We start from the raw sequence: 15,826 nt of genomic DNA, 5'->3' as shown, positions 1-15,826 counted from the left end.
CGTTCCCGAAAAGCGTCACACCACATCTACACGTCGACCGCGGACCCGGCGCGGTCACGTGAAGAGAGAAAGCAAGTTCAATCAGATGACCCGTCACAGGAAGGGGCCAAAATGGAAAGCCGGTGAAAAGGAAAAGGCAAAGAGATCAATGGTGGAGGTGGGTCTGGCTTTGGCTCGAAAAGAGGCTGGCAGCTGATAGGGTGCGTGCGGGGACAGGTTAGGAGGATCAGGGGGCATGAGGACTAGAGGCTTGGCTGCGTGCATGGGGAAAACAAACGAGGCTGATTTTCTAGGCTGCTTTCATTTCGCTGATGCGGCCAAGCGTTCAGTGGCCCCGAGGCTGAGGAGCACCCGGCTTTCTCCCAGCTGTGCGGCGGCCCACAAGGCTGGCAGATCCGGGGGGTGGGAGGTGGGCAAATGGAGGCTGGGGAGTGGGTCGTCCGGCAGATGTCAGCTGAGAAAACATTTGCATGTGGTGTAGGTTTATGTGAAATCTGGGGAAATTAATCACGGGAATAGCATTTGTTAAAAAGTGAAAACCAAGCAAGTGAAAGGGATTGGTTTTTTTTTCTACTGAATTTGAATAGTTGTTTACAGAGATGGTATATATGTAACCAGTTGGAAAATATGGATCTTCTTGTATTAGGAAAGGGGTAAAAATGAGACAATTACAATAGGATGTCTAAATAAATATCGTGCTTTGAACAATGTTTAATGCATGTTGGAATAATTGCCATTGGAATAGTTGTGAATAAAGGAACAAGGAAAAGAAAAATGCAGTGTATGAGCAGTGTACAAATATCTTTATTGGAGTAGGCGCGGTATAGATAATGACTCTATGTGCATATGTAGGTAGGTATGTGTGTGTGTAAAATATGTTTCTGCAATGAAGTTCTTCCTGTTTAGGGAAGTGATCTGGAGACAACTTACAAAATGCTTCAAAGCTAGATCTAATAGTTACTTCTATAATCCCCAAATAGAGAGTTTCAGGAATGCTACGTTAGCCAAAATAGGATGCAGGAACAATGAAGAAGGGCTGTCAAACTAAGAATCTCAAACAGCTCTCTCCAACCTGAGGTTCTGCAGACATGTGTGAACCCTGAAGAGGTAGTCCTCACTTAACAACTGGAATTTCCATAGCTAAGTGACATCACAAAGTGTGACATCATGTGACCACATCGTTTAGCGAGGGCAGTTCTGGCACTTCTAGTTAAGCAAATCTTGCGCCATTGTTAAGCATGAGATCACAAGATCAAACCATTTGCAACTTTCTGCCGGCTTCCTCATTGACTTTGTTTGTCAGAAGCTGGTAGTGAAGGTCGCAAATGGGGATTGTGTGACCATAGGATGCTGCAGTGTCGTAACTGCAAGCATGTCACTGAGTGCCTGGGTTGTACCCACATGACTGTGCGAATTGATCCTAAGTACCACTTTCGTTCAGCGATGTTTTCCATTTGTACTATCAGTGAATGAGTGGTTGTTAAGTGAGAACCAATCCAGGACTTTCCAGAATTTAAACACATCTGGAGAACAGAGGGGAAGGTTGGAGCCTAAGTGTAATATAATATCATCTCTGTTTATGAAAATACATCAGCTTGTGATTCACCTCAGCAAGCTGGTCTTTAGCTACAGCTTCCCACAACAGTGACCATCTTTAGGAGGCAATAACCAAATAAGGTAAACCATAGCATCTGTCTTTTGCACTACTATTGCATTATTATCATTAATATAGGAGCAGGAAACTTTCTAGAATTATAAATTCTAAAGCTGTACTGAGTTTTGAATACTCTATCCATGCTGAAGACAGTTTTCTGTACTTTAGTTGGTGTTTGAATGAAAAGTACTCACTGCTGTGTTTTGGACTGCGGTCAAAAAAGGACAAGAACATAGGTCACCCTTGATCTCTGAAGGATCCTTTTGCTTTGCTAACATTTCTCCTATCTAAGGTTGTAAATGTTCGTCTGGTATTTTTCCAAGTTCTACCTTCCTTAGCAGGGTTCTTTTTTTTTTTTTTTTTACTTTTTCTTTGTTTGCTGTTTAGGATAGAATTAGCCTTTTGTGCTTCCTGCTGTTTTGTAATCTCTAATCTTAAAAAAAATTAAAAAATCTACTTGTGATAAAGTGCCTCAACTTGCTGATTTTCAAAGTAGGGCCTTGTGCACTTTTACAGAAATTATAGGGTGACATTAAGTCCCGGTGCGTAGGAGTATAGCAAAAATCTTGTCTACATGTTCTTTTAGTTCATTTCTTATGTTTCTAGTGGGCTAGGGGGATTATATGATTCAATTGTTGCTGAATAACGACCTATACTTTGTTGGAGAGCTTTCTTGTCCTGCCTGGCAAAACAAATACTTCTGTCATGTACTAGGAATGATCAATGTTGCTTGCTTACTAAATGTTATAAATTGTTTTGGGGTCATTTCCAGTCATTTAAAAAATAATTGACATTGAGAAGATCAGTTTCATGATATATTTGAAAATAAAAGAAACTCCCTGTGATTCAGCAATTTGGGGATGGATTCTATGATAAACCTGGCTTCCCACACGCCTATTTTTAAAAAATGTATTTATGAGAAAGTGGGTTTTGGTTAGAGTTTCAGATATTGTTGTACAAAGTTACATAAGACAATGCCTGTAGGTGTTATATTTAAATTTCTACAATAGTGCTTTATCTCTACACAGTGACAAGGTATCAGTAGGCCAATTCGAATATTTTACAACCGAGCAAAGAAGAACAGAAAGCTTAATCAAAATTTTAGTACCAACAACTCTTAGTCATGTAATCTAAAATTGTAAAGATCAATTTTCAGCCTAAACAATACTTGTTTGTTGTTATTTGATCCAAATTGCTTCACACTTATTAAGCAAATACTAGCTTATAGATGTCTATGGAGGATCTCAATAATCCAAGTCATGGTTGTCCCAAAAGTGTTTTTTCACGAGGCAACTGAACTTTCTTGTTTTTCTTTGAAGAGATTTCGCTTTTCATGCAAGAAGCTTCTTCAGTTCTGACTAGATGGTGGGAAATAGAAGAATTTATATTCCTTGCAGACAGCTGGGCATTTGCATTCGTTTAGAGCAGTATTTCTCAATCTTGGCCATTTTAAGATGTGTGGACTTCAACTCCCAAAATTCCCCAGCCAGCATGGCTGGCTAGGGAATTCTGGGAGTTGAAGTCCACATATCTTAAAATGGCCAAGGTTGAAAAACACTGGTTTAGAGATTCATTGAGGCCATTTGGAGGTTTACCTGTGTCCTCAGGGTCACCTGAGTAGTGCAAATGTACAGGATGTTTTCTGCCCTGTGTCCCTTCACTGCTGAAGACAGGTGCAGGCTGTTGGGGATGAGTCTGTGTTGTCTGCATCTCAAACTGAAGTGCAAATAGTTCCTTTGGGATGAACACCCTTGGAATGGTGCAGGAATATGAACGGATTTCCGGAAAACATTGCAAACTACAGGAACCATTTGCGCTTCAGTTTGAGATGCAGACAACACAGACTCACCCCCAACAGCCTGTGCCTGTCTTCAACAGTGAAGGGACACAGGGCATAAAATATCCTGCAGCCAAGGAAAGCTCCATACACATTTGCACTACTCAGGTGATCCTGAGGACACAGGTTAACTTCCAAATGGCCCCAGTGACCCTCTAAATTAAAAGAATGCAGATGCATTGCATTTTAGTTCCTTTGCTATTCCTAAACATATTTGCAAAGACATTTTCAGATTCAAACTTGCAACCTCTCAAAGTAGCAGAAGTAAATGTGTTGTTCTTGCTGTTTATAATAATGCAACAATTAACTCAGTTAGCCTTAAATGAGCCCCAGTTAGCCTTAAATGAGCTCATAGTAACTTAGCACAGTTTTGTGAAGAAAACCAGCTGGTAATTAGTTTTCAGCAGATTAAAGTGATGGCTTTTGCAAAAGTATCTAAATTGAGATTGATAATAGAAGGACAGCAGAGGAATTTTAATATATTCTTGTAATGTTTCAGAATTTGGGGGTCGTAAAAAACATACACGGAGTTTGTAATGTTACATGCTCAAAGAAACTTTTCGGTGATTGTAAAATTCTCCTGCCTGAAAGGTGGGCAATGCATTCGTGCAGCTTTGCAACAACTTTTTGTTAGACCCTTAGTGTAATTGCTCTGTAATTCATAGATGGATTTTTATCCAAATTACAAGTTATTGCAGATACCACAGACTAAGTTCATAAGAACATGACTCACAGCAATATCTACCGTAATTGGGGGGGGGAGGGGGAAGACAGATAAGAGGGAGCAAATGACTAAGGCAGCCTTGCACTGAAATGATGTCCTTTTTGTACCTGTATCATGCGCTCACATGCATGTGTGAAAGAATCTGGAACTCATGATGACACTACTGAGGAAAGTGATACATCTTGTGGGGTCTCTGGTGTTACTAGCACCTGAGTGTGAATCCAGTGCAATCCAGAGATTAGAGTCTGCTCAGCTGAAGACTGAAACAAGAGCATGGCTGTGAATAATATATTTGGCCTAAATGCCATTATTTCTCTACAGGATTGATTCCTCTCATGCCATCTGCCAATTTTAGTCTTCACAGTCTCAAATAAATTTGGAGAAACTCTCATTGTGAGACCTCTTTGTAGAGTTTCTTCATCTTTTGGAATTTTCCTTAGATAAGAAAACAATCAGAAAAAAAGCTTATAGGCATTGGATAGCAAAGCGAATCTATTCTTATCTCAGAGAACAATAGAGAACAAATAGTACATGATTTTGCCAATCAGCAAACATTATCCTTTAGAGCCAGATTTAACATCTTATCTTCAGTAGGTAAACAATATGAAAAATATAGAGCTTGTAGCTTGCTGAACTTGTCCATGTGATTCCTTGCTGTTAAATTCATCCATTCGTGCGACATAGTTTCTGCTTTAATGACTGTTTAAGAAGGCTAATTTATTATCCTTTTTAATTACATGTTCCAAGTTGGTTTAACACATTTCATGTTAACTTCCTTTTGTCAGAAAAAAAACTCTTGTGACACAGAATATTGCAACATTTTGGATAGCACCCGTCAATATATTCTGTCAAAATGAATCCAGATTCTATTGAGTAATATGCTCATTTTGGCCTCTTTAAGCAAATTTTATGTTGGTATTTAAATATCATTTTATCTTTGTGGGAGTCAGGATGGAGTGATAGGTTGTTTCTCTTTGTTACTGATCTTTGATCAAACTAAATAAAGTTGATGTACATCCTCCCTTTTCGTCTTTATTGTTGGGGTTATGGACAGACACTGGCTGGCTTTTTTATCTGTTCCCAGATTCAAATGTTACAGTAGATCAAGCTTGGCAGTATAAAAGTATTTCCCCTCAGCCATATTTTAGTAGAGAGATTGTCATTTTGTTTATTGCCCCAAGATATAATAAGATTAAACTATAGAAAGTCTGTGTACCTACAGATACTGTCTGTTTTTTATTTGGCGCCTTCTCTCCAGAGGTTGCTGAAAACTTTGAAAACCTGACTTTGTTCTTAGGACTGGGACTGATGTATATTATTCATTCAGTGCCCCTGTTTTGTTTCGTTGTTTTTGCTCTCCATTAGATTATTATAGTCTGAGCTGTCAGTGTGATTCAATGTTTTTAGCTCTTTTTATTTTTTTTTCTAGTTCCATAGGCTGCCCAGAATCCACTGGAGTTAGGTGGTCAATAAGTTTAAATAAACAAATAAAATGTTGTTGCATGAAATATTCAGTATTTATTTATACATGAAAACTATCTTTGCTTGAACTATAGAACAGGTAGTCTTTTTTCCCCCAAAGCTAACCCAATTGATCAGTTCTTCCAAATTTGTCTTAGAAGAGAAAATGGCTAATTCTTTATGACTAATTTCATCACTTCTTTCCCAAAGCAGAGTAGTAGCAAATTCTTAATAGCTCAAAGATTCAATTTTGTCAAATCATTGTTTTTATCAGTCAGTTGGAGTTTCCGTAATTTAATGCTGAACTAAGCAATACTTCTTTAACTGGCGACTGACTATGTCCATGGTTATCATATTAAAATATTATAGAAAAATAGTATCATTATATTCTTAGAATGTCCTAAAGGCCTCAACTGTGTTTAATTTGATATAGTAATTAAATGTGAATAGATAATACTGTATGTAAGTAAAGCCATGATAAATAAAATCCATTTTATAAAGCTATTATTTCTTATTTATTTATTTATAATAATATTGTGGTCATACATTAAAAGGAAAAAATAGACCTGAAAGGGCCTTTAAAAGTCAAGTTTCAAAACCTCCTATCTTCTTAGCAAGGCCTCTGTTTTCCAGGAACAGTCAGAAGATCTTCCAAATGTGTCCAGTTTCTTCTATTAGGATGTCTTGCAATCCAAAAATAGCATCCGGTCATCAACTCAGAAGAATTGATGTTAACATATAGCTCTGAAAGAGTGTCCATGTACTTCTTTTGAATTTGCGAATATAGCAAATTCAAATTTGGGTTCAAGATAACAATAGCACTTAGACTTATATACCGCTTCACAGTGCTTTACCACCTTCTATAAGTGGTTTACAGAGTCAGCATATTGCCCCTAAACAATGTGGGTCCTCATTTTACCAACCTCAGATGGAAAGCTGAGATGGAAATAGTTTCCCTTCCAATTTATTCTCAAGTTTACCCTATGAACATAAATTGGAAAAATCAATATAAAATTCCGATTAAATAATTGTTGAGTTCATAGCTACCATAAACCCGTGATTTTGAGGAATTGGTGTTCATGGAAGAAAATACACGTTTAGTGTTCCTAATTTTCTTAATTATTATTTTTGAAGAACAGTTTATATATAATGCTGGGTCAGGATCTTTCATGTCACAGTTGCTGAACAAGGCACAATGACTTGGTTTATAGAGCACTCTGTGCTTAACATTATATCTGAATGAGGGCTAGCTTCCTGCTAAGGTCATTGTAAGTATATATAAGTACATCATATTTATATAGGTACAATATGATCTGTTCACCTAGATTGTTCTAAGTAGAGTTTTGTAGTTTACAGCTCCCTAAAGACATAATCAACAAAGATGATAAAATATGACTGCCAAGAAAAGCCATAAAGTTAAAAAATTAAATCCAAGACAAAAAGTATTTCATTTCTATCACAGCCAATATAATGTTACCCAGCCAGTTCCTGCACTTCGAGTATTTGTGCTTATTAGTTCTATTTCTTTGGATAGACAAAAAGTTGATATGAATAAAATATCTTCCTTTTGTCCAGATTTTCGTGAGAGAAAGTTTTTTAGCAACAAGGAAATACGGTATATTTTTATTCATCATTTGTACACCACCCATCTCACCTCAATGACTCTGGGCTGCGCACAATAAAAAAAAAATATAATACAAAAGCATAAATAAGAACAATGTTAAAAAGATTTAAAAGGTGGGGTTAGAATGTTAAAAGTTTAAAAGTTAACAAGGTAAAGAGAACAGTCTCATGAGACCAACCATCCCAGGGTTGCATATCACATTTTTGACTCCCATGCCATTTGGCAGACAGAGGTCTTAACATTCTTTCTGAAGGCCAGAAGAGTTGGGGGGGGGGGGGCTGCCTCACTTCTGGAGGTTGAGGCTCTCTTCCTGGATCCTACCAGTCAAAATTCTTTTAAAAATGGGATCTGCAACATACCCTTTCTGTCTGGCAGGGTGAGAATTAGACAATATAATTGACATTAAAAGTTGGATGTGCTGTTTAACATCGAAAGAAATGAATGCTGAATCAACTAAAAGTCATTGCAACGTGATCAAAATTAGTTTGATCTCACTGTGTCTTTGCATCTGAGTGAGTGTCTATGAAAGGAGATGAGTGAAAAGTTTTGTCATAATTTTGCTTGGAGAATTCATGTTGTTTTTTTTTAATTCCTAAAATTTGACACCCACTGTTTTTCCTAGTCTAGTTCATTCTTCTTCATTGTGGTCTTCAAGGTGACAGCTTCTTATGATTGCCTACCAGCCTGGCCATATTGCATAGGAATTCTGGGATTTAATGTCTAATCGCACTTCAAAGAGACATTACCTGAACTAGTTGATAGAAAGCTACCCGTATAATTTTACTTGTACAGAATGGCTTTTCTGAGTACAGAATGGCTGGGGAGAATTGGATAGAAATGCTGCAGTTTGCAAAGTGCAGAAATCTGTGCTGATATTCTTCAAGGTAGTGGTAGTGGGTGAATGAATTTCAGAGAGGCTATTTCTTGCCTGTGGGGAGAAAGTGTGGGTGTTTTGCACTTTGAAAGTGTTACACTTTGACTTCAGTGGTAATTATAATAAAGTGCTGATCCCAAAGCGTTCCTCTGATCTGGAGTTTTCCTTTAAATATGCTCCTGTTGCAACTCTTTGTGTAGGTCAGAAGGTGTGGCACCCTACATATATAATTACCTGCCAGAATTTATTCCATTCATAGGAGGAAGACACCTGTGCTACAGCCATGGTCCATCTAGAGAAATTTTGTGCAATTGAGGCTACAAAACCCCAGGGGGGAAATGTTGAGTTAGTAAATACTACGGTGACTAATACTGCTTTTCCCACAGTCACAATGTCCACCAAGAGGTTGTGTAATGAAGACTACAATGATTACAGTTCAACAGATGTGACTCCTGATGGCACTTTCCCAGATGGCTTGAACAATATTTCCAGTCCATCATCCTATCAACGATTTGGAGAAACAAATGGTACAACGTAAGTGATTTTATTCTTCATTAGAATCAGTCTGCATCTAAATGCATAGGTTAATTAATTCAACCTGAAGGGAAAAGCATGCAGGCATCATGCCAGGGCCCATTCAGATTACAGATAAAGAGCTAAAGCAGTGGTCATTCACAGATAAATTTACTAAATTTACTGGGGATACAGCATGCAGACTTGTACCCTGATTACGAATTATTTCATTATGAATTATGTAACATTTCAGATTTTTAAAGTCCATTTTCTTCTGGCCTCTGACTGCTTCAGATGGCTATGACTTGCCAGCTCCCCCATTTTAAAGATTGTCCATTATGAGTATTTTCCTGCCAAACATTCTGAACATGGAAATCTGCTCTTTGCTCAAGATGACACACAGAAATCCCCATAAAGTAATGGCCCATGTTCTCAGCCTGAGGTGTTTTTTTTAAAGTCCCTGATTTGGCATCTCTAATCTATATCAGTTAAGTACAAGAAAAGCTAAGATTTTGTAATCGAAAACAACTTTGCTTCTCGGACAAATTGTGACATTTTTAAACCTTTACATTGATTTAATTTGTATCTGTAACCTTATTAGTATGATATTATTTGAAAGCTTGTCTTGACATCTTTTCATGTTGTCAATTGAATTACTAGATCTGCTGAAGCTACAGAGCTACCTTACCCAAAATGTGAACATAGGATCAATTCTCTGTTAACAATTGATACAGCAGCTGCTTACTTTCTGTAAAATTGGTGTCTGGCTGCTGTCATGTATGTTGTAATTAATACAACATACTTATATAGGGCACTCCTACATCTCCAAAGACAGTGTAATCTTTCAGCTTCAGATTTTGTTTCTTTTGCCCTAATCCAGGGATGAAAATTTTCAGAACCACCAGATATTGCTGAACTTCAACACCTGATATCCTCTACTTTAGTTGTGCTTCCTGGGCTTCTAGAATTGTAGTTCTGCAATGTTTGGAACAGTAGAGGTTCTACATCCCTGAGGTTGAAGAAATAACCATGGGTTCTTTGAAGTACTTAATCTCTCTGTATTGTTTTTTTCCCCCCTTCAGATGGTACCAAACCTTAATACATCTCTTGAAAGGAAACGTTGGTACTGGCCTGTTAGGACTTCCGTTAGCAATCAAAAATTCTGGTATTGTGGTAAGAATTTTGCATTTGGTTTGTTTCAGTTGCTGGGGTCACATGGGTATTCTATTCTATGAGAAAAAAGACCTGTCTTGCAAGTTTCATTACATTATTTCTTACTTGTTTAAGCAAGAAATTTGTGTTGGCAGGTAAATTTTGTTCTGGAAAAAAACAAACAATCTCTTCTGATCCTCCTCTGAGCTATCATTGCTAAACTAACTGTCACTGTTGCAAAGTCTTGCAATATAATTTTTAGTAATTGACAGTTCACAAGCTTAATTTTTGGTAGCCCTGGATCCAGAGAAGAATAATCAAGATGCTAAAGGTGGAGTAAAGTATTACTTCCTTCAGTTACTGGTATTTTTTCTACAACTGCATCAACTAGGTTTATGGAAATGCTGCGGGATTTGCCACATATCTATTTTAAAAAGCCCTTGTTGTAACCAAGGAAGAAGAGAGGCAATAAGATGATTAATATTCCCCAAAAGAAATTTTATTATAATAAGTGGCCCCTTACCGCTTATAACAGCATACTAAAAAGCAGAGACATCACCCTGCCAACAAAAGTGTGTATAGTCAAGGCCATGGTTTTCCCAGTTGCAATGTATGGATGTGAAAGTTGGACCATAAGAAAGGCTGAGCGACAAAGAATTGAGGCTTTTGAACTATGGTGCTGGAGAAGACTCCTGCGAGTCCCTTGGACTGCAAGGCATTCAAACCAGTCAGTCCTAGAAGAGATCAACCCCGACTGCTCTTTAGAAGGCCAGATCCTGAAGTTGAAACTCAAGTACTTTGGCCACCTAATGAGAAGGAAGGACTCACTGGAGAAGGGCCTAATGCTGGGAAAGATTGAGGGCAATAGAAAAAGGGGATGACAGAGAATGAGGTGGCTGGATGGAGTCACTGAAGCAGTAGGCGTGAACTTAAATGGACTCCAGAAGATGGTAGAGGACAGGAAGACCTGGAGGAACGTTGTCCATGGGGTCGCGATGGGTCGGACACGACTTCGCAGTTAACAACAACAAACCGCTTATAAAATAATTACAGCATCCAGGATACATGCTACAACAGAGAAAACATATCATACGTTTGCTTGAATTGAAAAAAGAGGACTTCAGACACATATCTCTGTTCCATTTTCTAGCAATTTGAAAGGAGCCATGGCAAACATCTAAGCTAGAGTATTTTTAGTGTCCGTCTCATCTTGTTCCATTGATAACCATCTAACATTTGGGAAGTGCATGTTTGTACATCAGATAATATTCACTCAACTCAGCCTGAGTAATATATTTACTTTCTGTTCTTTGAAATAATTACCTAGGTTATTATGTAGGTTGTAATAGTGAAAAACATATCCTCAAGTATGTGGACATCCTGCACCCTAACATTTTATACATGCTCCATAAACTAAATATGACTCTGATTTGAGCATTAAAGCTCTCCCAGCAATTCAAAGTTCTTCAGAAATTGCCCTCAAGAGTTTTTAAACTATAATTAAACTAGGTTATATCAAAATAGTTCTAATGTCATGTATGTGGTATACAAAAGAACTGAATTAGCTACAGACACAATACTAATTATATTATTTTGACATCCTCAGCACAAGTGAATGTAGGTAACTGAAGAGAGCCAAGGAGATGGTTTTGAAGAAGCAAAGTAGAGACAACGATTGCAAAAGTATGCTTTAAGGCCAAGAAAAAGAGAAAACACAAGAACGAAGCCAGACCTGATGTGGAAGAGGACTTACTAGTTTTCTATTAGTCCTCCTCTTGATCCTTAGACTAATGTATAAAAGGAGAGAGTGGAAACCTCAGTCAGCTTTCAAGATTTTGTTATTGTGGCCTATATAAATAAAGTTAAGTTCCAGCCAGACTTGTAGAGTCTGTTTCCTGACTTATTCCACCTCAAAGGGCTAACATTATTCTTACTTTTCTCATGCTTTCTCTGTTTCTAAACATGTTTTTATAATAATAATATTAATATTAATAATAAATAATATTAGTACATCAGGATGGCAAAAATGCAAGCAAATCTCTTATGAAAAGGAGATGACACACTGACTATTCAAAAAAGTGAATGGCTTGTGTCAGCATGGAAATAAAGATTCAAAGTGAATAACAGGATCAAGAGGAAGTAGCTAAGAGAGAGGGAAAGCCACATAATTAACTAATATAGAGAGGTCTGCTTGAAAGAGGAAGAATCAAAACCAGTGAAACATCTCAATAAACTTCTGGAGGAGTGAGTGGATTATCAACATGATAAATAATAGAAAAATGGTAGAACAATTGTTTAAGAACCAGAAAATAAATTAAAAATAGAAGCATATTGCAGTATAACACAACCTTCTGGCACCTGAAAGACTATGTCTATTTATATAAATGTTTGGGGGCTCCACTATTCTTGAACAGATGCATAAAGAGGTATAGTGAATTATGGACATTTGTAGTTTTATGTATTTGATAGAGTAAATTATAGTTCATTTAAACTGATGCTGTAATCAACCTCTCTTTAAGGAGCTACAAGTTTCTTCATTGTCCATTGGATTTTGGTGTTTCTGTCATATTTATTAAAGATAGGTTTCAGGAAAAAATAAGCTCAAATTTTTTTTTCAAAGGAACTAATAGAGTATTAATAAGATTAACATAGTGAGTGCGAACTGCTTTTTTTGTAAAAAAAAAAAAAAAAGTGCCGGAACTCACACATGTCATACAACCCGCCTTGCCTACCCTACAAGGTTCCATCCAAAAAGGGTGCCGGAACTCCGTTCTGGGTGTTCTATGACAAAAAAAGCCCTGAGTGCGAATAGAAACTATGCTGAAGAAACAGTAGAAAGATGTTTCATATTTATCTAATTTACATTTCCTAGACTGACACACATTTGTTTTTTGATAGTTTATATTAAGCATTTCCCACAAAAGTATGCATTAATAAAAACTTAACACAAGGATGCTCTATGTTGAAAAAATTGGTTGTAAAGACATTTATATTAGTAAAAGTGTATAAAAAATTGTAATAAAAGAAATAATATATTTTTATATATACATTTTGTGTAACTTCTTTTAAAAGGTTAGAAATTGGAGAGAGGAAATTAAAAACTGAGAGAAATAAATTTAATTAATTCACCAAACCTTTGCAGGGTATAGTAGTATTAAATTAAACACATATCCACAAACAAATCAATGCATCTTCATACAGAATTCCTACTTTGTGATAAGCCAAACAGAGGTGTGTTTGTTTCTGGCTTAATATGCTACAAACAGCTGTCTAAATGTAGCTTATTCAGGAAGATATATTTAAGATACATTCATGGCCATATCCTAGGAGTCCCTAACCCCCAGTCCGTGGACCGGTACCGGGCCAGGGCATGCCAGCAACCGGTCCGCACAAACAAAGCTCCATCCATGGGATGCAGGCAGCACACAAAATCACGCACTCTCCGGTCCGTTGAAAAACCTTTCTCCATGGAACCGGTTCCTGCTGCCCAAAAGGTTGGGGACCTCTGCCATATGCAATCCAGGTAATAGTAGGATAATAGAACTTTCCAACTTTCCTTTTTTTTAAAGCATATTGGAGGGTTCTGTTGCTCATTCTGGTATGTAAGTATTCACCTATAGTGCTGAAGTTTGATATATAAGTATGCCTTCAGATCCAGCAGAGTTTAAATATAAGACAGGTTGACCTTGTTCCCTTTTCCTTGTTCTAATCTTAGAAGAATGTTCTCCACTTTAATTGTTCATTAAGTAGCTTCTTCCTGAGATTTAGAAATGTTGGCACGGATGCAAGCAAACAGATTTGGGGTGAGGAGGTGTTTCTTTCCAACAATTAGCAATCAATGGAAGGTGGCCCAGACCTTATCAGAAGAGAGATGCCTGGATTTTTAGCTTTTGTTGTTTGCATTTTGAAGAATTAATTTATGGCCACAATAATTAGGAAAAAGAGTGATTTTCTGTTGAATTTTGCCAGCAAAATCTTGGGAGATTCATGGGGCATAAAATAAACTTGTAAGGATTACAAATTAATGTAAGTTTGTCTATTAACCCCTCAAAATTTATAAATACTGTAATATGTATATGGTAGATGTACCAAAATTCAAAGATCAGATTATCCACTTCTGGTTCTTTTTTTCCCCTCTCCTTTTTTGAATGGTGACTGTTTCAAGACTGGCTGAAAACTGTTCTGTTTTACTAAAAGCCTGCATTTATCTTTTCAGTGGCAAAGAGTATGTTTTTAATTCTACTCTTCTTTCACTGTTTAGCTGGGTCCCATCTGCTTGCTTGTGATTGGAATCATCGCAGTACATTGCATGGACATCCTCGTTAAATGCACTCACCACCTGTGCCAGAAGTAAGAGGGAATTATGACAACTGCTATCCCTGGAAGAAAATGATGGTGGTTATAAAACAGCTGAAATAACAGACAAAAACTAGTTCTTTCGATAAAGAAAGCAAAATCTAGATCAGGGAATAAGAATTAGCTTGCGTTGAAGACATGGAATCAGTCATGTGGGGGGAAATTACACAATTCTATTATGCTTCATTAGCTGCTGAGACGGCTTCAGATTGTACACTGTGTTTTCTCAAATGCTACTAAAATGAATAAGCAAAAAATGATGCTTGAGCCACCCATTTAGAAGATGTACAGTTCATCTGTTTTCAGAGCTATCTCCATCCCTGGGCAAGCACAGAGGTTCATTGGTAGATGGCATGCAGAAATAAAGTAGATTTCTATTAACAAAACCTAGTGAAATTTGGTTTAGAAAGCCAAACTGGGTAATTTTACTTATGGAGATGGGCCCTTAGTCCCTGTCTCCGCCTCTTTTGGGGTTGGGTCGGGTCTTTAAATGATAATTGAACTGCCCAACAAGTCTCATGTTTTTTATGGTGCTCTTCTTTTCTCCTGAAGCCTCCTATGACGCTAGAATTACAATGACTCATTTTGGAGAACCTGTAATTAATTAAAGCTCAGTTGACCTTGATATTGAAACACTACTAGCACTGTATTGGATTATATTGTATCTAGATTATGAATCACCTAGCTGTAGACCTTATGTCACCTGCAGCCTTAACATGTGCTGCTCCAGAACCCTGCCCAAGTTTTCCTGGTGATCATTGAAACTACCAGAGTGCTGGTTTCCCGCTGCTTTCAATAGCTAGAAAGCAGCAGTCTCGTTGTTATGAGCTCTTCATCGGATTGATCAGCAGGCTTAAGTAAACATGTGCTTCCAGTTTTTCTGTAGGATAGTTGAAAAATAGACTAGATTGCTAATGGCAACAGTATTCCATATTGGTTTCTGAGAAGGAAGGAGGAACTCTTAATTGCTTCTTCCTTCTTCCCAGTGACCCAGTTCAGGAGTCTTGATTTCCTATTGCTACTGGTATTAGCAGTCATCGGAGAAAGGGTAGGCTAAACATCTAGAGCAGGCTGTCAAACTGCCGGCCTGTGGGCCGGTTGCATCATGCGGAGGCCAGGCCCACCCCAGCTCCGGCAATTGCGAAAAAAATCGCAGTACGTCGTGACATGTCACGTGACGCGGTGACTTTGACACCCGTGATCTAGAGCAATGCAACAATGCCCAAAATAGCTGTTTTGTTAGCCAGAGAAGCTACTACCAGGTTCCTGATTTTTTGCCCCCATAGATTAATGCATCTCTCTTCCTACAACAGCGGTTCTCAACCTATGGGTCGCGACCCCATTTGGGGTCGATCGACCATTTCACGGGGGTCGCCAAGCAAGGCTGTCCGCCATTTTTTTCCCCTTTTCCGGCGGGTGCCTTACCTCCCTTGGGCTGGGCCAGCTGGTGGTCGGCCTGCTCCGTCTCTGCCGCTTGCCAGCTACGCCTCGGCCGGCGCAGGATTTTAGGATTTAGGATTTATTTCATTTATACCCCGCCCTTCTCCCGGAGGACTCAGGGCGGCTTACAGCCAGTTAAAACAATTACACAAAATACAAATCTAAGATAAATTAAAAATAAATATTCGAAT

The 15,826-nt window shown here is 38.0% G+C and overlaps 1 protein-coding gene across 5 annotated transcripts in view; it reads left to right on the top strand.

Annotated features, from left to right (window-relative positions):
- The window catches only part of LOC107295506 (proton-coupled amino acid transporter 1), a 32,356-nt gene continuing 16,530 nt past the window's right edge, over positions 1-15,826 (top strand). The window contains exons 1-4 of one of the 5 annotated variants that reach the window (XM_015824823.2): positions 1-157; positions 8,561-8,708; positions 9,770-9,860; positions 14,101-14,189. In XM_015824823.2, the coding sequence (XP_015680309.1) occupies positions 8,566-8,708; positions 9,770-9,860; positions 14,101-14,189 (323 nt within the window). In that variant the 5' untranslated portion in view covers positions 1-157; positions 8,561-8,565. Of the gene's footprint in view, positions 158-180; positions 201-1,498; positions 1,678-7,789; positions 7,813-8,367; positions 8,709-9,769; positions 9,861-14,100; positions 14,190-15,826 lie in introns of those variants that run through there. The other 4 variants (XM_015824826.1, XM_015824824.1, XM_015824825.1 and 1 more) reach the window with 4 other exon arrangements.

This window comes from Protobothrops mucrosquamatus, unplaced genomic scaffold (assembly GCF_001527695.2).
Source record: "Protobothrops mucrosquamatus isolate PMUCROS unplaced genomic scaffold, P.Mucros_1.0 scaffold2369, whole genome shotgun sequence".
Classification (NCBI taxonomy): Eukaryota; Metazoa; Chordata; class Lepidosauria; order Squamata; family Viperidae; genus Protobothrops; species Protobothrops mucrosquamatus.
The sequence above is the reverse complement of the archived record's forward strand: the minus strand, read 5'-3'. Positions and strand labels throughout refer to the sequence as shown.